Source organism: Muscardinus avellanarius (genome assembly GCF_963383645.1).
Source record: "Muscardinus avellanarius genome assembly, chromosome: 6".
In the NCBI taxonomy this organism is placed as follows: Eukaryota; Metazoa; Chordata; class Mammalia; order Rodentia; family Gliridae; genus Muscardinus; species Muscardinus avellanarius.
Genome location: NC_137791.1, coordinates 3,685,810 through 3,709,410, shown reverse-complemented (window position 1 = coordinate 3,709,410; position 23,601 = coordinate 3,685,810). Strand labels below are relative to the sequence as shown.

The 23,601-nt window shown below is 38.7% G+C and overlaps 1 protein-coding gene across 1 annotated transcript in view; it reads right to left on the bottom strand.

Moving 5' to 3' along the window:
• Positions 1-23,601, bottom strand: part of FAT4 (FAT atypical cadherin 4) — a gene marked incomplete at both ends in the record, with an annotated part of 162,826 nt that overhangs the window by 85,734 nt on the left and 53,491 nt on the right. The window contains one exon of the mRNA XM_080697144.1: positions 519-650. Coding sequence (XP_080553270.1) covers positions 519-650 — 132 coding nt within the window. The remainder of the gene's footprint in view (positions 1-518; positions 651-23,601) is intronic.

Here is a 23,601-nt window from a genome sequence, read left to right as displayed (position 1 = left end):
CATGTGAAAATTAAACAAGATTGTATAGTAACCTTAAAATGTATAATTTTAAATTATAGCAAATTATATATAAATTTATTATTTGTTTCTTGCAATTATAAATTAAAAGATCAGCCGTTCGCTGATTATATAACATAATATATAAATATATTTAAATATAATATTTCAATGTAATGGCATATTAAAATGATAAAGACATAAAGTCAAATGTTTTGGGGTTTTTTTTCATTTGAGAAAGTAAAATGATTTGGCTAAGAAATCTCGTACCCACCCAGCAATGAACTAAGTTATGAACTGCCAGTCAAAAAAAAACCAAAAAACAAAAAAAATGACCTCTTGATTGTTTATATCTTGACAGTACTATATCCCATTTCAAACACCAGCTAATCAGTGTTCTCTGGGGTGGGGCATGCCACGTAGAACCTTATATATGACATAATAAGAGTTGTCGGCATGTGGAAATTAGATAAATCACTGCAGCTATAGGTTTAACCATGCAGAGCCGGGCTCTCAGCTACCTCATCGGCGTCCATGGCTGTTAGCTGCATAATCTTGGCGCCATCTCCGGTGTTCTCCTCTACAGTGAGATCCAGCATGTCCGTGGGAAATATGGGCGGGTTGTCATTGATATCCTGAAGGGTTATTTCTACCTACAAGGAGAAAAAAATGCATGAGAGTTGCATGTGTCTGCAAGCTACCAGTTAAAATGCACACTGAGAATCCGTGCACCTCCGTCCAACCAACAGCAGTCAGAGCCCTGGCCCACAACATCTACAGAGTGCAAGGTGCCGCAGGGGAAAGTCCTGAAGGATCTGCATTAGCACACTTCGCCAAGAGAAGAGCATTTGACTTGTTGACAGCAACACATTCTAAACAGTGACTACAGCGTTGACACCAGAAAAGGCCACTGGGCAGCCGTCATTAACCCCTGGGAGGAACTATCAGGACCTGGGACCACCTGGCATTCGACCAGTGAATGCCGCCTGATGTTGAGGAGGTGGTGAAAATTTCTTCTAGAAATGTTTACATGTTGGCAACTAACATCTGGGGAAAACTCGAACATTCACATGTTGTTTTAAGAAGCACTTGACATCTCTCCTTTAAAGACAACCCTCAAATCTGGGGAGAAGAAAAATTCATACATCGTCCACTTTCCATCACCATCCCTGCCAGCACTTCTTATTGTGACTAAGACTAAACCATCATTCCTTTCAGATCCCTTGTTTACATGAGTTACAAATATTAACAGGTCTGTTTGAAAGATCCTGGCCAGAGTTATTTGTTTCTCTACCAAAGAAAATTGTTTAGAGAAAAGGACCTCCTAAGACATCTAAATAGGAACTTTAAACCATGGGTCTTCTCTTCTGAGCTAGGTGATAAAAACTGAACTTCTCATCAGAAAAGGGAATACAGCTGCAAGAAAAACTGAAAGCTTCCCAGTTGGATCACAAAATTAAGCCATGGAGAAAAAGCATCCATCACACTGTAGCCAGGATGTTTTTTCTCATGGGATGAAACGCCGTCTTTTATAGTTTGGCTGTAAAAACTCCATCAGACCCAAGAGCGATGAGAACAAAGGAAGGAGACAGAGAAAAGGAATTCTGATCTCTTCTTCCTAGGAGGATGGGGGTGGGGAGAGGAAAGAGCCCGTTGGTAGGAACATCATTATGATCATAACGATCAAGTACGTCATTAAGGGGATGTGGAGGAAAGCTGGACAAACCAATGTGCAACTGCAAAGAGAACTCTGAAAGCGGTACGCAAAGTTAAGTGCTAAATCTTCATGATATCGTTCGTTCCACCTTTTAGCAGGAGACTTGGATCATAGAACATGGCGCACAATTGCCGAGGGGAGGTAGAGTCACACAGTCTCAGCATTCAGAAGTCTGCCACCTCTGATACCCACTCGCAACACGCTCAAGGCACATGAGGAAATGGTACCTGTACGAGATCAGAGTTGGGAATGACAGGATGATTTGTTGTGACTGGTGAGTGTGCGAGTTGAACAATGCCGTTTGATATTTTAATACTTAGAACAAAATAATCGGCACACACGTACAAAAGACTTCAGGTTATATGTATGTGCATATGCATGCACATAAACACACACGTACACTTATAAAATCCTCACAGAGCGTATGGGGTGAGAGCTATTATTTCCTATTTAAAAGCTGAGTAGCTAGCCATTATTAAAGAGCCAGCCAGCCAGCTGGGCCCACATGAAGGACAGTTGTTCTGAAATGCAAATCTGTCTCTCTCATGCGTATATATTCAATAAATACAATAAATCACATTTGAAAAATACATATCATAGTTAAATTAAAATTTTTGTTTTTGTATGTGTGGTACTGGAGAGTGAATCCAGGAGCATTCTACCTACAAGCTACACTCTCATCCCTATTTTATTTTATTTTGAAGCAGGGTCTTGCTAGATTGATGAGAGGCTCATTACTTGCTAAGGGCTGTCCTTGAGCCGAAGATCCTTCTGTCTCAACCTCTCAGTGACTGGGATTATAGGTATGTGCTACCACACCTATCTTAATATCTTTATAAACATGTATATTACTCCTCTCTGGAATCCGGAGCACTTTGCTTCTGAAGTGGTCAGTGATACTGACATTTATTCATTCAATTATTCATTCCATATTTTAGAATCTATCATCTAATAGGCATGTGTTAGTCACTAAAAATATATAGTAAGACATCACCATTTTGTGCAGGAAATAGGTAAAATATATTTATAAAAATGTGTACAAAACAGGAGCATTTACATTTGTCACTGGGAAAACATAACCGCTGTCATCTTGATCCCAAGAGTCCGTCCTTCACACCATCGGAAATTCTTGGAACTACCTTCCCTCTTGACATTGGCAGCTACCATTTCTCCCCAGAATTATAGCTCTAGCCTGATAGGGGCTTTCCTTAGTCTTGGATCTTAGGCCAACCATTCCTATGCCAAGGGCTAAGATATGCTATGATTTGTTTTGCCAGGTCATCATATAAAATAGGAGTCAAACATTAAAATTTTAATAAAAAGCCGGGCGTGGTGGTGCACGCTTGTAATCTCAGCGCTTGGGAGGCTGAGACAGGAGGATCACACAGGTTCGAAGCCAGCCTCAGCTACTTAGTGAGGCTCTCAGGAACTTAGTGAGACCCTGTTTCCATAAGTATAAAATACTTATGGAAAACCCCCAGTACTGCAAAAAAAAAAATTTAACAAAAATATCTAGAAACACAACTTACAACCTAATTTTTGAAGAGCACTTTCTATTCAAATACATCCATTTCAAGAATGTAGGTTTTTAGGGGTTTACTCTAAAATTCTGAATGTTAAAATAGTCCGTTATATTGTTCCTAAGTAAAAAGAGCACAGTTGATAAGATATGCTGCATTCTTTTAACAGAGAAAACAAGGACTTGTACAGTGCTAGCCCTGTGTCTTTAGAGTTTTGCATTTCTCTTGGCGTTTGTTGAGACCAAAGTTACTAAAGTAATTACATTTGAATAGTTATTTTACAACAACAACAACAACAACAACAACAACATCCCAGTTTGAACTCAGAAGTTCCTCTTTGTCAGTGGCCAAGAAAAACAGAAACACCCACAGCTTCCCATAGTTAAGACCAGGGGCCATTTTCAAGGTATCAATTTGGAAAGTTTGTGAAAACTGACCTTCAAAGATGCAAGAAAGATAAGACACTCTCATATTTTAGACATGTCTATCGAGTGCTGGCCTATATGCTTAGATGCTTTGCATTAAGGAACATATGTAGCATCGGCTGCTATTATTACAAAGGCAGCTGGTGGCTTCATGGTTGACTTACTCATAATAAATACAACAGCAGGGTGGTGGAACTCAGGTACTGTCCGCTGACACTTCTCTGGTCACCGTCTAGGAATCTCTGAATAATGATGACTTACTGAACAGAAACATCCGATTCTTAAATACCAAAACCCTGCCAAATGAAATTATTACATTTTCAGATGCTATCATGACAGTTTAAAGGGGTTAATGACCAGTGGGTTAAAAAAATCTGCCTTTTTGTAGTTTTGTACAGGTATAAATTAAAATATGGCCTTAAACATTTCAACATTGTTACCAATTTTTTTCACACTGAAAGAATAGAGTCCTTGGTATCTGGCTTGCTAAATAATCAAATGCACATTTGTAAACCACAAATATGACTGTGTGAATAGTTGCTCTAAAACGTATATAACATGCTTTCTTCTCTTAATTGTTCCTGTAGTCTATCTCTTGACCTCACACTTGTATCAGGATGAAATTTTGACTCTGAGGCTTACTTTCTAAGTTTTCAAGTGAGAAGCATACAACTGCAGGATTTTATTACTATTATTACTTTTATGCAACTATTACTTTAATGCAGTCATTGCTAAACCATTTATGCATGTGTGCATCTAGCTAGAGAGTATGCTACGTCATTGGTTCCAATGGATGTAGTGAAAGTAATTCAGAAGAGCCAAATTTGAGAGACTGACTGAAACAGAAAGGCCCATTATGAGCTCATTCTGATTCATAAACTTATAATTAAATGGTGGTCCCTGCAATAACCACAATTTAAAACATATTCTTAAGTTTACAGCCTCTCTGAAAGCTAAATAAAATGGCTCCTAATGAATCAGAGTGGAAAAAAAGTCTGAAACGCATTGTTAATTCATGACCTTCCATCCACCTAACTAAAATGATTTTCAGTATATATAAAAACCAATCTTGTGGGAGTGGTAGGATTCATATTATACTGAAAGTTCAGAATCCATTCGCTTTACAAGGAGGAGTATTACTTTTTTGGCATCTTAAATATCACCTTCTTCATTCTCTTTATTTTACGGAAAAAAAAACAGAAACAAAGTATTGAAAGTCAAGTGATGTTTATATACTTTTATTGGCGCATGGGAGTCTCACATTATAACGTAGTTCAGAGTGGTAATGAGATACATGCCCAAGGCACTTCTGACCTCCCCAGGCTCCCCAGCCCACTGCTGGCCCTTCCTCATCTTGAAGCTCAAGTTGGCATTGCTGATTTCACATGTGTACATCATATCACTGGAAGTCTCCCCTCACTAAGTCTCTCTCCCTTCCCCATTCTCTCCTTTACCCCCTCACTCACCCCACTGGAGTTTCTTTCCCATTATCTAAAAGAGTGGCACATGCTTGTTATTCCAGTATTTTGGAGGCTGAAACAGGAGGACCGCAGGCCCACGGCCAGCCTCAGCTACTTAGTGAGGCCCTTTGCGACTTAGTGAGACCCGGTTTCGAAATAAAGGATGAAAAATAGAGATGGGTTTCACAAACATATCAAAGTCAATGACTAAACCAAACATGAGAAGGGGGAGGGACCGGGGCGGGAACTGGGGCAGGGCTAATTGGGTGATGTGTGCATGTGTGCCTCCACCATCTTGCACTCCACGAGGATGTGTGACCACGGTGCACTAAGAAGAAGAAAAAAAGAGACATGAAAGTGTAACTTGGAGGCAGAATGCCCCTGAGGTCAATCCTCAATGTAGCAAAAAACGATAAAATAAAATTTTGATTTTGATTCCGATTATTCCATAGCTTCGGAATACGAGAAAAAAACATGATCCTTCGCTTTCTGGGTTTGGCTAATATCATGTAACATCTTCTCTAAATCCAACTATTTTCCTGAAAATTATATACTTTAGTTCCTTATTGCTGAGTAGAATTTCATTGTGCGTATATCCCATAATCTTGTAATCCATTCATCTGTTGACGGACACCTAGGTTGGCCCCATAATTTGGCTATAGTGCATTATACTGCTCTAAATATGGGTATGCTGATACCACTATAATATCCTGATTTCAATCTCTTTGGAAAGATACTTAGGAATGATATAGGTGGATCACATTTCTGAGGAACTTCCACACTGATCTCCATAGTGGCTGCACTAATTTGCAATCCCACCAGCAGTGTAAAAGAAATTTATTCCCTCACATCTACTCCAGCATTTACTGCCGTTGCCTTCTTGATGATTGACATTCTGATTGGGGTTACGTGGAATCTCAGCGTAGTTTTGATTTGCATCTCCTGATTACTAAAGATGTTGAATATTTCTTTTATATATTTATTGGCCATCTGTATTTCTTTATAAAGTGTCTATTTAGTTCAGTAGCCCATTTCTTGATTTTTTTAGTGTTAAGCCTTTTAAATACTTTGCATGTTCTAGATATTAATCCTGTATCAGAGGAGAAGCTGGATCTTCTCCCATTCTGTATGTTCTCTTTTAAGACTCTTCATGGTTTCCCTTGCTGAACAGAAACTTTTTAATTTAATGTCATTTCTATTATTAGTTCTTTGTTTTAAGTGCCTAAGCTTTGGGTGTCTTATTGAGGAAGTTTCTACCAATATACATGTATTAGAGTGTTGGTCCTATGCCCTCCTCTAGTAATTTCAAACTCTCTGGACCAATTTCCAGGTCTTTGATCCATCTAGAGTTGACTCTTATGTAGGGTGAAAGGTTGCAGTTTAATTGCATTGTTTTGCAAATGGATAATCAGTTTTCCAACATCATTTATTGAAAATGTCATCTTTTCTCTGACATATGTTTTTGGCACTTTGTTGAAAATCAATTGGTTGTAAATGTGTGGATTTTTTCTGTAGCTTCTGTTCTGTTTCATTGGTCTCTGTCTGTTTCCTGTGCCAACACCGTGCTGTTTTTATGAGTATAGTTATGTAATGTAATTTGAGGTCAGGAATTGTGATGCCTCGTGCATGGTTCTTATTCCTAAGAATTACTTTGACTATTCTGGGTCTTTTTATGTAAAATTTAGGACTGATGGTTCTTGTTCTGTGAAGAATGACACTGCTATTTTAATAAAGGCTGCATTGAATCTGTAGAGCACTTTGGTAGAAAGGTCATTTTGATAATACTTAGTTTATCTATTCAAGAGCATGGTAGAGGCCGGGCATGGTGGCGCACACTTGTAATCCCCACGCTTGGGAGGTGGAGACAGGATGATCACACAGGTTCGAAGCCAGCCTTGCTGGATTAAGAGACCCTGTTTCCAAATAAAAATATAAAAATAGGTCTGTGAGTGTAGCCTGATGGTAGAAGGGTTACCAGGAACCCCAGTACCACACACACACACAAAATTCCAGAGACTTGTGAAGAACCTGAAGTTCAGAGATAAGCTGAATGATATATGTGAGGTCACACACATGGAGGTAGTGATCCTCCAAGTAAAATATATGTTTGATGTCAACCACAAAATTATTCTTGAGAAAGTTAATATTTGATGTAGACTACCTTAAAATACTATTTTTTTCACATTATTGACCAATTTGGGGTGGTGTTTCTTCTTAAGGGAATAAGATAATCGATGAGAATGTTTCTTATAAATTCCACTTGAAGTGGGCGTGGTGGCGCACAGGCTTGTAATCCCTGCGCTTGGGAGGCTGAGATCAGAGGATCGCACAGGTTTGAAGCCAGCCTCAGCTACTTAGTGAGGCTTTCAGCAGCTTAGTGAGACTCTGTTTCCAAATAAAGTATAAAAAAAAAAATAGGCCTGGGAGGATAGCCCGGAGGTAGAAAGCCCCTGGGTTCCACCTTTAGTATCACCAAAAGAAATCCACCTGAAGTCTATTATCATTTACAAGAAAGGTCATGGGCATATATTACAAATAAAGTAACAAATGCAGTACAGACATAAGTGAAAGAAGTTGCTTTAAAAATATTGGTCAGATGTTTGTTTTTTCTTAAATAATGCAATACGCATAAATATTTATTTTGGAAATGACTAAAGTCTAAATAGTTAATGGGGTAGAAAGTACACAAAGAAAAAATAGTAGAATATGGTACATCAAAGCAAAGAGTACTTATTTGCTTTGATTAGTGGTGAATACAATATATCCATCATTAGCATTTTTTGTAAAATAGGCACCCTCAAATTAAATTCCTTACACAGTATTAGTCTATCTAGACTAGCTGGTTCCATAGTTTAACAATTATGAACTATGCAGCTATAAACATAGATGTGCATGCATGACCACGGTAGTCTTGTTTCAGTTATTTTGGGGAGGTACCCGGGAGTGGTATAGCTGGGTTACATGGTAGGTTCATTCCCATTCTTTTGAGATCCTCTACACTGAAGTCTTTGCACTAATTTTCCATCCTACCAACAATGTATCAGAGTTCCTACTCACATCCTTGTCAGAATGTATTATTGCTTGTTGTTTGTGTATTTTAAATTTATTCTATTGGTACACTGTAGGCTCACATCATAATGTGGGTCATATCGACAATGGCATACATTCACCCAGTACTTGATGCCCTCCCCCAGAGAAAGTATCTTTTAAAATAGCCTGAAGGATATTTTTTTAGTGTGCCTCAGCTTTGACTATGTGCTCCATGTGTGATCAGGTATGGAATTTTTCACTTGTATCATGTTGGCGTTCAAACTATTAGAGATTTTGGAACATTTTGGATTGGGGATTTTCAGGGTAAAGGTGCTTCACCTGTCACTGGAAATCTCAAGTTATCCCAAATCATCTGTACTGCTCAAATCAGTGACTGCTAGATCTTGCAATTTTTTTTTCAGTACTGGCAATTGAACCCAGGGGCATTCTACCTCTGAGCTACACCCCCAGCGCTATTTTTTATTCTTTATTTTGAAACAGGGTCTCACTGAGTTGCAGAGGGCCTCACTAAGTAGCTGAGGCTGTCTGCGAACCGTGATCCTCCTGTCTCAGCCTCCCAAGTGCTGGGATTCCAAGCATGCACCACCATGCCAGTTTTGAAATTTTTGAGAGAAAGAATGTATCTTGCCCATTCTCACTACTTCCTCATGCTTAACATATAACTTTTTCTTTAAAAACATTTTGATTTTTAAAGACAGTCCCAGTTATTTTTTTTTTCATTTCTTTAAATAAGAGTCACATGTTTGGCAAAAGTAACAGTAAAATAGACATGTTACAGGTACATAAAGAATGTATTGATCAATGTATTGATCTTCTTTTGTAATAATAATTAGTTTCAATCCAATCCTATTGATATATTAGGTTTCTGTGCCCCTCATACATCATATGTAATCTTTATGATATTATATAATATTTTATTTTATTTTATTTTATTTTTGGTACTGACGTTGGAACCCAGGGGCAGTCTACCTCTGAGCGACACCCCCATCCCTATTTTTAAAATTTTTATTTATTTATTTTTGCAGTACTGGGGATGGAACCCAGGGGCATTCTACCTCTGAGTTACACCCCCAGCCCTATTTTTTATTCTTTATTTTGAAACAGGGTCTCACTGAGTTGCAAAGGGCCTCACTAAGCAGCTGAGGCTGCCCCCGAACCACGATCCTTCTATCTCAGTCTCCCAAATGCTGGGATTACAAGTGTGTGTCACCACGCCCAGCTTGAAATAATATTTTATGATATTTCAGTAATCTCATCCCCAGAAGGATCGCTTCAAACAAAAAGAGCTTCAGAAGAATATCTCTGTTTTGTTTAGAAAATGTTCTACTTGAGAGATTAGAATAAAATTTCCCCAGTAGTGCCTACCACCGTTTCAGAAACTGCCTCGTTCAGCACCGCAGAGAAGGAAAGAAGACATCTCTGGTGTCAGAGATGCTCTCAGTGATGCCACAGCAACAGCACTGGGCTGCACGATGTGCGAGTTCATAGCCGGAAGGTGCCACTGACATGCAGTGTGGAAAGTGCTGGAACCTGAAGCTCTAAAGAGTTCTTTTGTCATCAGAGTGAAATAAGATGCTGGAGACCTACCATTTCATCTTCTGTGTGAAAGCTATAGTGAACAGCTGAAGGTAAAAGGAAGTAACCAAATTGCAATCCACACCAAGGTCAATACAAGTCTTCGTGACAGCCTGATCTGTCACTTCCTCTGGCCCCAAAAAGGAAAGCCCCACCTTTCCTGCCGGAGACCAGGCTGGAGTGTGGAGCAGGACTTTGGTGCTCCACTACAGCCCAATATTACTGCAGCAGGGTGGTGTATGCACCAAATCTCTCTCTGACTTGACCTTCAATGTGGGGGTCTAGACGGCAACATTTATTTAACAAAGGCACCAGATGGAAATACGAGAATCGTAGCTTTCAAAAAAATAACCAAATTTATACTTAAAATGTTTGGAGATTATTGTCATCTGCCTCTCTTGAAATAAAGCTAAATACCATAATATATTTAATTCAATGGAATTGATATATTTCTGTATGCTACAGATGCTGCCAATAACAAACCTTAACTTACTTTTAAATTTCTGTCAAATATGTTATGATTAAATAAGAAAAGATCTTATCGGAAGAAACAGTGACATTCTCCATTAGTTCTTTTTATAGAAGAACCGGCCACGTAATTTCACTTGGTCTGATTCCAATTCAAAATCTCCACCATAAAGTCCAGTCATTAGGAAAAAGAAAATCCCATACCTATCCTCACATTCATGGGTGGGTTTAGGGCCTAAGTACTTCCATATCTGAACAACAATTAAGGGCTATATAGCTGACAGTTTGGTGCCAGGGTCTGCATATTTCCTTTAACTCTGTTCATTATTCTTTCCCTATTTGGGGTGACCACTGGGGAGTCTGCTGCCATGAGTCTGGGCAAAATGTTTCCCTCCATCCAGAGCACTTCATGGAGCAACTGAGCCAGAATCTATTATGGTCTGAAGTGACTCACGTTTTAGTTATGAGAAGGCTCCAGCAAGGAACAGTTCACATTTAAATGCCCTAAATGTCAGGAATGTAATGTTTGGACTGTGGAGGTATGCAGGGTCTGATCTTACTCTGTGAACAGTGCCTTTAGGTATTTACTTATTTATTTATGACGTACAACCAGCCCAACTCAAGAAACGATGGTGGCTGTAATAACAGTGTACTGTCTCATCCTGATCCACCATCAAGATCTGGAAGCTGAAATCTTAAAGAAAATGGGAGAAAACAAATTCTGGGGAAGAGAGTTGTGATTCTGTTCTATGAACAACAGGCAGAGGTTAGGTGTGGCCAAAACCACAGGGCCACTACCACACAAATTGTTGAACACAAATCTTATTGAACACAGATCTATCATAGGCTCAAAGTGTACTGAAGTTTCGAGAATCATCAGAAAGTAAATCTCTGTAGTCAGCTATAGTTTTTTGGTTTTTTTTTTAGGATTAAAAGACAAAATTGAATAAACAAAACATTTTTTTTTGATACTGGGGAGTGAACCCAGGGGTGTTCTACCTCCAAGTTATGCTCCCATCGCCATTTTTGGTTTTTTATTTTCAAACAGGATCTCACTATGTTTCTGAGGGTCTTACTAAATTTTTGTGACTGGCCTCAAACCTGTCATGTTCCTGTCTCAGCCTCCAAAGTACTAGGATTACAGGTGTGTGCTACCATGCCTGGTCATCTTACTACAAACTGAACATATCAATGTTATCTCATATATATTAGCACATATTTTACTGTGTTGTTTTATAGAAAATGCTAAGTATAACAAACATGATATAATATTAATATTTGATGAAACAGTATTTAATTTTGGAATTAGAATCTACTCTTTGGGGAGATTTTAGATTAATAAGAATATTATTGCTTCAAACTTTTTATGTTAAGTGAAGTTACATATAATTTAGACATATGTCCACTTATTTCATACAAAGATGCACTGTTTCATTCCAAGTATCATAGATTATGAGGAATGAAAAGGTATGCACATTTAGATTCTTTTCAGTTTCACTTTTAAAATCAAAGTAAAAATAAACATAATGGGTTTTAAAAGAGAACATATTTCTCATATGAGCTACATGTATGTGACTGTGCCCAATTATATTTCTCAAACAAAAGCAATTATGTTAATCTCTCGCCACTAAAACTCTTCTAGCAGTTAGCAGCATATGTTCTTGGGCTTTCAAGGCACTTTTAATAGGAAAGAATTATGTCTGAGTAGCAGGCAGGCTGGGAGAGAAGGCAGAAATGACAGGAATAGCCAGAAGTGTGGGGAAGACAGAGTTAACTCCCCTCTTGAGGCAAAATGCTTCCCATTACTCCTTAGTGTGTGGTGACATAATAAAAAGCTAGTGTTTGTGCTTTCAATATTGTTCAAATTAGAACCAAATAAGGACTTCTTTTAAGGCAAAGGCAATCATGTGTAACCACTTCAACTTTTCCTGAAATCAATACCACATAATTTCTGCATTTTAACAGATTCTTAAGGGTGCCCAAAAGTAAACGCAGAATAGAAGATCAAGTTAAAATATGTGTGGTTTTGCATGTGAAACTTATGGAAATTTTTAGCCTGGTCTTCAAAACAAACACAGTGCAAAAGCATCCCTTAGTGTACTTCTCAACAGATGTTCACCTGAATCGGTAGACACATATCGAAGGGAACGTCTAGTGAAAAGGTAAACGAAGACAACTCCTTGATTTTGTTTCTTCTTTTTTTTCTTGCTTAATACTTAGTATGAGGAAACTGAGGTTTCTACTAAGTGCTGAAATATAGAAAGGTGGTTTTATTTAGCTTTTTAAACATGCAGGCAACAGTAGAATAAATTGCTCATTCTGATCTTTACCTTTCCCTATAAGCACCTGTCCATCCTTTCCTTTCCATTAGAGGCAGAGCTTCTGTCTCTCTCTCTCTCTCTCTCTCTCTCTCTCTCTCTCTCTCTCTCTCCCTCTCTCTCTCCTCTTGGGACTCACCATGACACTGGTTGTGGATGGTGGGATCTTTTCAAAGATGCCACAGTAAAGGCCAGACATGCACTTGCTTTTTGTACCTTTTTCCTGGTCACTAGAATAAGATGGCCAGCTAGCCCATGGGTCCCAGAAATCAGGTACTGGAATTCCAACTGAGGGACTTGCAGCCTAAACTAGAGCCCCCCAGCAGTTGACCCCAAGCCTAGGCCAGCCCAGGGGCTACCCAGAGATGCATGAGAGAGCACGTGGATGCTGTGATCTGTGGGATTCCATGGTTCTGCATTACACATTATTATTGCAATAGCTAACAGATACAGGGGCCAAAGTAACGAAGTTAATAACTGAATGTAGTCACTAATATTCTTTTTTTTTTTTTTTTTGGTACTGGGGTTCCTGGAAGCCCTTCTACCTCCGGGCTACACTCCCAGTCCTATTATTTTATATTTTTATTTGGAAACAGGGTCTCATAAACCAGCGTGGCTGGCTTCAAACCTGCGAGATCCTCCTGTCTCCGACTCCCAAGCGCAGGGATTACAAGCGTGCCCACCACGCCCGGCTCTAATATTCATGTTTTAAATAATAAGTTGCTGTTCTGCCTAAAAAAAAAAGCAGAAAGATGAGAAAATGCTACCATTTATTCTGTTGGAAGGGGCAGCTCAAAAGTGGAGACGTCAAGATGCCCCATTGCCTCACACAATGTAAAATTAGCGGCAGGGTGGGGATACCTGAGCCACCGTAGCATAAGTCACAGGTGGGGTTGAATCAATCAGGTTGTCTTTCTTCAGAGACGAAAATTATACAAATTGGATGATTACTATAAAAGAACAATAATGGCACAAGTATCGTAAGTGATAACATAGTCCCCCGTGACAATCTAGTCCTGTGGGATTCTGCAAACACCATCACTATAACTAAACTCAAAGGCCATGTGGTAGCAATAGAAAGCTATCTAGATTCAACAGAAAATAATCACAAACGATAAAAGACTAGCTATTTAAAATGAAAATATAAAAAATTTTGGCTTCAAAAAACAACAGAGTCAATGAAATAAACAACTTACACAATGGGAGAAGGCCTTTGCAAATCATATACTGGATAGGGGCATATATCTAGAATATAGAAAGAACACATACAATGTAAAACTAAAAAGCAAGTAACTCAGTTTAGAAGTGGAGGAAAACATTTCAAAAGATATTTCTCCAAAGAAAGTATATATATATATATATATATATATATATATGTGTGTGTGTGTGTGTGTGTGTGTGTGTGTGTGTGTATATATGTATATGTATATATGCATATATATATATATATATATATATATAATCAGTGGCTAATAAATGTGTACAAAATATCCAAACAATTAGTCATTAGGGCTATAAATATAAAAATCAAAATGAAATATTATTTCACATCCACTAAAATGATTATAATCAAAAACAGATAATGGTAGTGTTGGTGAAGACTTAGAAAATATTGAAACATTCATATGCTGTTGGTAGAAATATGAGATGGTTCCATCTCTGGAAAACATTTTGGCAGTTCCTCAAGATGCTAAACATAGCGGTCATGTGATCATCAATCCTGCTCCTTTGTATTCCTGTGAAAACTACTAAACCCTGGCCAGAGAGCAGAGAGAATCCCTTGGTTCCAGCGCTCTCTAACTATCAATACCAATTAGATTAACTGGACAGATTGTTTTCAAAATGTACGTTTTCGGTCTAAAGTCCCAGAAAACATTCACCAGGGGACCCAGGGCAGTTGCTGAGGCCCAGGCAGGTAGGTAGAGAATGGCCACCTGGCGTCGCTGCGATGGACACTCAGGCAGGTTAAACAGCACAGGCAGCAGTTCACAATTCCCTTGACCTCATGTCATAGTGATCGAATCCGCCAAGCAACATGGCTTCCTGGCCAAACGTGTTGTGCCATTAAGTTTTAAGACAAAGGAGATTGCAGTTGAAAATGTTCTTGTTGAAAATGTTCTTGTCATACAACCTACAGTCACCAAGAAGGACTCTAAAATAATCAATTTTTCTTTTCCTTTATGAGTTGCTATAACACCACGGCCTAAGGGAAAAGTTCACACATCATTACTAAATGATATGCAGTTGCCTTTTCTCAAATAACAAGCTATTTTTAAAAACCTTATTATTAAAACCTTATTACAAAATAATAAGATTATTATTAAAAACCTTATCATTTATTTTACTCCAAAGATGCCGAGAGGTACTGTACTTTGGACTGAAGTCACACATAACTTAATCCCAGATATCTAAGAGATAAGAGTCATATATGACAATTTATCTGATGCTAATAACCCTACACTTTTTACACTCTTTTTTGGTGCTGAGAATTGAACCCAAGGGCATTCTACCTCCAAGCTACAATTTCAACTCTATATTTATTCTTTATTTTGCAGCAGGGTTATTTTAAAACTAAGTAGCTGAGGCTGGCGGCAAACCTGCAATCCTCTTGTCTCAGCCTCCCAAGTACTGGGATTACAAGCATGTGCCACCACGCCCAGCTACTACGTTGTCTTTATAGGTGCTGACATCACAGTTAATATGCCCAACAAATCATTTAATCATTCTTTTAATCAGTTAATCATTCTTTTAATCATTTTTGCATCATTCTAGAGTCTATATCTTCGTAATTATTCTGTTTTTGCAAGCTATTTCATCTGGGTTTAGTAAAGATTATCTGGCCCATTCTGCTACACCCTTATACACATCAAGTGGCTTATTAAGCAAATATTGATAGAACACTACCAATGCACACTTTTCTGGACTCGGTGCTCTTGAACACACAAAGAAAGAAAATCAGATCAATGTGAACGGCTCTGTTTATAGACTAAAGACCACTGCTTGCTATGTATGTTTTAAATGGGGAGACCTTGTGGTATGTGTACTATGCCTTGCAGAAACTCTTAAAAATAGATGAGTCTTTTTGCAATGAATGCTTACAGAATACAGAAGCAAATTGCGTTTCCTGTAACTTATTTGCATTGAGGAAAAGATGACCCATCATAGACAGAACTTCCCTTTTTGAGTTTTACCAAAGTCTATTTCTAATAATCCGATATGGAACACCGTCAAGCTCGCTGATCTACATTGATGCACCGAGCTTCAACGTATCCTAAAGTGGGTCGTGTGTTTATCACCAAGCTTCGGGAATTCTGCAGTTTCAAAGATAATCCAAATCTGACTATAGGCTTATATTCTTTCATTGATTTCAGGTTCCTTTTAAAACTAAGATGAAAGAAAGAAAGAAAGAAAGAAAGAAAGAAAGAAAGAAAGAAAGAAAGAAAGAGAGGGAGGGAGGGAGGGAACATATAGAGAAAACTGTAGCTGCCATTGCTTGCTCTGTAGGATTCCCAGACTGCCAACTAATTAACACAGTAGTGACAATAAAACTTTAATATTGGCAAGACTGTCACAATTACCTTATCTGGCATTGTTGAACAACAACAAATCTCAGGCTAAAATTAAGTCGATACCTCCGATTGCTAGGTCAGTAGGGGTCTGTGAGTAAAACAGGTTTTTCTAACATTTCATCCTGTAACAAATATGCCATATATCCTACTTTATTTAAAGAGCGAGTTTCTTGTGATTTTCTCTCACATTAATATCTTCAACTGGATGCACTCTGAAGAGCTGATTTAAACAGTGTGGCCCCTCGCGGACCTTTGACTTCTAAGGCAGCCGTGGATGCTCGCAACCCTACTGATGGGCAGAAGTGCTGGCCTTCGCATGTCCATCATCTGCTCCACTCTGGACAACTATTTAACCTCCCTCTGCCCTGTTTCTTCACCATTCACCTGGAGATAATAAAAAGCCTGCCTGCTAGAGCTGTTGTATTTTATGAGATGAAGAAGGCAAAGCCCGTACCAGAATGTCTGCCTGGCATAAGCTCATTAAGGGAGAGCTGATCTTAGTCTTCTGACTGAAGTGCCACCAGTTACCAGAACAGCACAAATACCCAACACACACACACACACACACACACACACACACACACACACACACACACGGCACACACATGCACATACACACACATTGTAATTACAGAAAGGAGGCCTCATTTAACAAGAGTGTTTTAGACATCAGTAATAAATACCAGCCTGCTTTAGAAACATTACCCAACGTTCTCAACACCAGCTCTCCTTTCTGGATAACTTATGCCCCCTGAGAGTGGAACTCAGACAAAATTTGCCTAAAAAGTCAAGTCTACGAGAAGTATTCCCCATGGAGACTTGTTTTATATATAAGAAGCTACACTGTGGCCATTCTGATTGGAATGACTCAATGAATTATTATTTATTCACTCAAAATATATAGAAGACTTTAATCATTCTCTGCACAGATTTTAAAACATGTAATTTAATAGGAAAAGGTCAAATTATCCATTCCAAATTATTATTGGTTGCTATTTTTGCTTTGTTCTTCTGTGTATTTTCTACTTTTTTTTATAATAAAACGTTACCATTGTGGGAAAAACAATCCAATATTTACTATTTTAAAAGGCAGAGCAAACAGATATAAGGCTTTTTAAGAACATTTGACTAAGTAAGTTTCCAACATTTGATTCTAGGTTAAAAACTTGCTGTTGCTTATGATATTGGTCAAATCATTTCTCGACCACCATTTCCACAGCTATGAACATGAAAATGTTATTAATTTCCTTCTTCCAGAATCATCGAAAGGATCTGAGTATTATCACAACACTTTGAAATCTAATACTATGATATAAGTAAAAATTGATTTGCATTATATAAATATTCTAGCCTCAACATTAATGGCACAATGAATCATGAATTAGTGAGCCCTACACATAGATTATGTGTATACACGTGAACATATACCAGTGCCAATCTGGGTACCGTGTATTGGGAGCGAGGGAAATGGGGAAGGGGGCACCAAGAGCCTGTGCTTGTAGGTCATTGTCAACATGATTGACTTTATAATGTGACACTATAATACACCAAAAAGCACAAAAAATAAAAATAAAGTCTCGTACATGCTTATTCTCTTAAATAATTATTAATAAAATTAACATGCATCTATATAATTCAATATTTACATTACATATTTATATGTAGAAGAAAATCTAAGCCCATAGGAGATTCCTCAGAGGCATCTCAGTAGACATTTCAACTGCCGACTCATAAGAGGACCTGGGAGGATTTGTATAAAAGTCTGATATCAGAAAGATAACACTAGCCCTGACCCCACACCACCGCTGGCACTCTGATTCCTCTGGGAAAGTGGGGGAAGCGCCACGCCCTGAGTCTTTCCAGCATGTATGTTATCTGTGGATGCGCTCTGTAGATCTTGCTTGCCTCCGTTCTTTTGATTTCTCCTAATTGTACAACTATAATATTTTCCCGTGAAGGCATACTTTTTTCGAACAGCCAACTAGGTTCCTGTCTAGGGCTGAGGTGAAGAACCATTCTCTTGTTGTTTGATTCTCAGCTCGTTCTGAATCCTGAGAATGCAACAGAGTGCAGGGACCCGGTCCAGTGGTGAGTGCTGGATGGTTTAATAAGCAGCTTCTTACATACGTCACAACCCCACATTCTTTCCAGGAATTGGAACTGTCCGTATTCTACAGGGTCCCTATCTGAATACAATGAGGAAATGTATTAAAAATTTATAGTGCAGTATGAGTCCTGTAAGTGTTCAGTAGCTGTTAACTCTAAGTGTAATACAACAACAATGTAACTAAACTACAGCTAATGAAATATGTAATATATGTAGTGCATATAATGAAATATATAACAAATGTAGTGCATATAATAATGTAAACAAAAACTATAATAATAATATATTATTATACAGAATAAAAAATTAAGTCTAAAAGAAATGAACTGGTTTACCTAACCATGGCACAACTCTTCACAGCTTTTCTGTCTCCGAATCTAGGATGGGTTTTATTACCACTTGCTTGCCTTTTGTTAGAGCTCTAAGTGCACTATTGCAAAAGGTGGACCAACCCAAGTGTCCACTTTGGGTAGGCAAAATGTGATATATAATAATGGAATATTATTGAGCTTTTTTTTTTTTTTTGCAGTACTAGGGATGGAACTCAGGGCCATTCTACCTCCGAGCTCCACCCTGTGCCCTATTTTTTATTCTTTATTTTGAAAAAGGGTCTCACTGAGTTGCAGAGGTCCTCACAAAGTAGCTGAGACTGTCTGTGAACCCTCCTGTCTCAGCTTCCCAAATGCTGGGATTATAAGCGAGCACCATTTTAAAATGCTATTTTTAGCATTTTAAAAGGAAAGAAATTCTGACACTTGTACAAAATGGATAAATGAAGGAAAATTAAGGAAATAAGCCAGCTACAAAAGGACAAATGTAGCATGATTCTATGCAGATTAAAAATAGCCAATATAATGCCAGTACTTGGGAGGCTGAGGCAGGAGGATCACAGCAAGCAGTAATGATGTAGGTCAGAAGTGAAATGCCCCTCGGCTCAATGCCGTGTCTCTCTCTCTCTCTCTCTCTCTCTCTCTCTCTCTCTCTCTCTCTCTCTCTCTCTCTCACACACACACACACACACACACACACACACACACGTCAAAAATCATGGAACCATAAAGCAGGGTGGTGGTTTCCAGGGACTGGGGGAGGTGGTGCACCGGTGCACAGTGGGCGAGAGTTCTACTTTGGGAGCTGGGAACACTTGAGAAGTTGACTGTGTGGAGACTGGCGTAGTTGTGAGTGTGGTTAATGCCACTGGTAATACATTTGAAATTGGTTAAAATGTCAGCTGTTGGGTTACATATATTTTATCAGAATTTTAAAAAATGCAATGCCATGGCCACATCTTCACCATTTATATTAAGCAACAGAAGGAATAAATGAATAAATGAATGAATATAGGTAACAGAGACTTCCCATATGGCTGTAGAAGTTGGGCCTTTTTCCCGTGGCCATTTCTGATTATAGAACTTGTTCCCTTTCCCTTAAGAAAACCATGTTGATACAATTTTAACATTAATTTCAGAGTAGACCTCTGTTGGTTTTATGTTATGTACCTGAAATCACATCTCACGCATGCCCTCCAACCACGGCATACAGGTATCAGGTATCTGATATATATTTAATTTTAATAGAAAAGCAACAGACTGATACCGATTTGTCTGACATAAAGAGACATACAGATCATACACGAACATATAATTCATTCTGCAAATGCGACTCTCCCTTGGCATATTTATTCCTAAAGTATTCTCAGACCGTGCAGTGCCAAACACAATATTTTTCGCTTGTCACCTTGCCAAAGTGAAACCTGAACACTGGCGTCTAGAGGGCGTACAGCAGGGAGGCCCAAGTCGACGAGACTTTAAATTCACCCACGTAAGGTTCAGGGCCGTGAAACATGGAGAACATGATTACCTTGAAAAGCACAGTTTCCAGAAATTCTCCTAAGAATTCCTCAGCAGGCATTTGGCTAGTATCCAGCTTTCTCTTTTTCTCGACCCTCCCTCCGCCAAAAAAAAAAAAAGTTTTGGATATTTTCCTATCTCAACATTTTAGAGAGAGGTAAGTTCTTTCCAAATGTCATGTATGCCTGTGGTATGTTTTTTAATCACAATTTTAAGAATCTTAATTTGCATTTAGTCTTGAATTTCAGAATCAGGAGAGTATGGAACCCAATGGAAAAAGTTAACATATTCTATTCAATAATATAAATGCATATATATGTTAGAATATACACATATACATAGAATGCATACATATATACATTGAATACATATGTATAATCTAACTAGAGGACTATTGCAGACTTCCTGGCCTCCTTCCAAAGACTCCTCCAGTTGGGTTTATTGGCTTCTTTCACATTCTGCTCTCAAGTGTCTTTTGAGTTTGCTTTTCTTTGTCTTTTCATATTTTTTACGGCTTCAATTGCTTGCTACTCCTGCTGTATAGAACTTCACTCTCCAAAGAGTCAGACTGAAAAGCAGCCTTAATAATCACCAAGCGATCCTGGTGGAAAAAATGACTTCCTCGACCGTGCGCTCTCCTTCCACAGACCACGCTGAGAGCTCCAGTCTGGATTTGTGCTCGAGTCTCTCCCAGCTCTCCTGCCACCGTGAAAGGCCATTTCAAGATCCTCTGTATTCTCTGCCAAGATTTCTGTCTTTAAATGCTTAGCACCTCATACTGGCTGCAGAAAACTAATTTCCAAACTAGTAACAAATACTAAATTGCCTATTTAGGCAGTCCTATAAAACCTAAAACAGAGGGGAGAGGAAGACGGGACCGGCAGAGCTGGAATCCCACACCATGAGGTAGGAAACTGCCCTTTCCGCTTTGGTCTCTAATATCTACCTACCCGAGACACAGTGGAATGTCCACACACACACTCTCCATTTCCCCTGATGTAAAACTGTGGCAAATTTGTTGGCAAAAGTCACTAAACCAAGCCCTTGGTTGTCTTCCTTTGCGGCAGCTTCTCATGTGCTAAAGGAGAGGTCAAGATGATAGGTTTCTGGTTGGAAATGGCAGTGGTCGCCCCTGAGTGCCTTCTCTGGGAAATCTTTTTCATTGCAACCATCTCTCATTGACTCTCTTTGAAGAATAAAAAACTTCTTAACTATATAAAATTGTGTGTGTGTGTGTGTGTGTGTGTGTGTGTGTGTGTGTGTTATTGGGGACTGAATTGAACAACCTAGGGATATTCTACCTTCAAGCTACATCCTTATTCCTTTTTATTTTTATTTTGAAACAGGGTCTCTCTAGGTTGTTGAGCATCTTGCTGTGTTGCTGACGCTGTCCTTGAACCAGTGATCCTCTTATTTCATTCAACTCCCAAGTACCGGGATTATAGGGCATGGGACGCCTAGTTCAACACATGGATTTAAAACTAGTATTTAACTTTGTGTTTTTGTTTCACATGCCCTATCGTTCTTAGCATAATGAATGCCTATAATAATGTACTTTCCTAGAGAAAGGTAGAGAGTCTGCAATCAGATCTGGCATCAAGCTTCTTTCTGTTACCTTCTAAATTTCCTCATCTGCAAAAGAAGACAAGCACTTCATGAAATTTTCATGAGTATTTTCCTAAGGATTGGTTTAATATCTGCGAACTTCACCTGGTTGTATCAAAAATCTCTTCAAATCCATTTTATCTGAATGAATTGCTATTGCCAGATGAAGATCTGTAGAGCAGTGCTAAAATACATTGAGATCATTGGATGTGTGTTTGCTGTGCTCAAAGAAAGGGGAGACAGATTCTAGCCTACTTACATGCTAAGACCTTTCTAAATGTCTCTCTTCCTAGTTTAAATCAAATATTAATTTTCCATTTCCCCTTCCATATACTATATTTCTTACGTCTTTCCATTTTCCTCTTTCTTCATGGTTAATGCCTTGTGCAAATGACCATCATAACAGTCATGGCATTCCTAGCTTTGTGCTGTGGTATATTAATCTTCTGACAACTAGTCCCACTAACTCTGAAACATGTAATAGTTCTGGTGAGGAGAAGCAAGAACCCACTAAGACTACTGGAATTAGAAATGGTGGTGTAAATAGGATAACAATAGCAAAATTAATAAGATTTGCAACTGATGTACAGGTAACGAGCAAGAAAGGAGGAGGGAGGGGAGTCAAAGGAGAAAGTTGAGGTTCTGAGCTTTCAGTGATAGTGCTCAGTATGAAAAGAAAGCTCATTATCGGGTAATACATCTGTGTTCAAAAGTACTTCGTGAATTCTAAAGTCCAGATCTAAATGTTAAACAAGGTTGCACTGGCATTGCATGTCACAGAACCCACGCTAATTGATGGTCCTCTTGGCGTGGCTCCTCCTCCAAGTACTTGAACTCATTATCCACTTAACTGTTTAAGGCAGAAACCTCGACATCATCCCTTTCCCTCCCATCCTCCTTCCCCACCTCCATCCAGTTCTTTCCTGGGAAACACCAGCACCAGCGCCCCAGCCCATCTCAGATCAATGTAGGTGTCTCCAAACTCCATGCCAGCTGTGAGTTCAAAGTCCTTGATCTCTGTGCTGAGCCACTGAGACCACATACCTGGACCTCGTGCTAGTCTGATTCCTCTGGTGCCGAGTAGCTGGAAGGCTTTCTATGAACATTATGGTAATATCAAGACTTGGATGGAAACTCGCCATGGCTTCTCCTTTGGAAACAAGCAACACAGGGTTTTCACACTCATACCAAGGTGAACTTTCCAAGATCTCCTCTCACTTCTTTTCTTTCAGTACTGTGCGTGCCAGCTCAATAAACTCCTCTTTCCACAGTACCATAGAGTCCTGCCCTCCTCCAACACAGGGCATTTACATTATTCTTCCTGCTTCAAACACTGTCTTCCCATCGGTGAAATGTGCCTCACTGATGACAAGTGCACCTGTGATCTACAGTTTATATATCACTCCCACAGTGACTTGTTCAGTGATCACAGTCTTCCTCAGGTTCCATTCCAACATTTTCTTAAAGTATTCTATTTGCTCTGCTTATGATACTCCTTTAATTAAAGGAGAAATCTATGTTTGCTTAATTTTAGCCATTTTTCTAATGAGGACTAAGAAGCTCCCAGCATTATCTAAACTGTCCAACTAATGTCAGGCAACCAAGTCTATCACTCCTTCTAACATAGTCTTAACAACAGAGGCTCCTCACATGGCCTTAAATATCATATGCTGAAGGAAAACTCTTTTACTTGACAAAGCTCTATATTCAAAAAATGTTTATACACTTCATTGAATTCTCTATTACTAGCAATTTTGGATATTTACTCTATATAATAATATAGATTTATACTGGATACAATACAGATTGTACAGATATGTAAATAAGTTTGAACAGTAAATCTCCAGACCAGCTTTTGAACAAAAAGATTCCTCTAACCAATTCTTTACTTACATATTGTGGGAAACTTATTCCTCTTATCAAATTATCAAAACAGAGG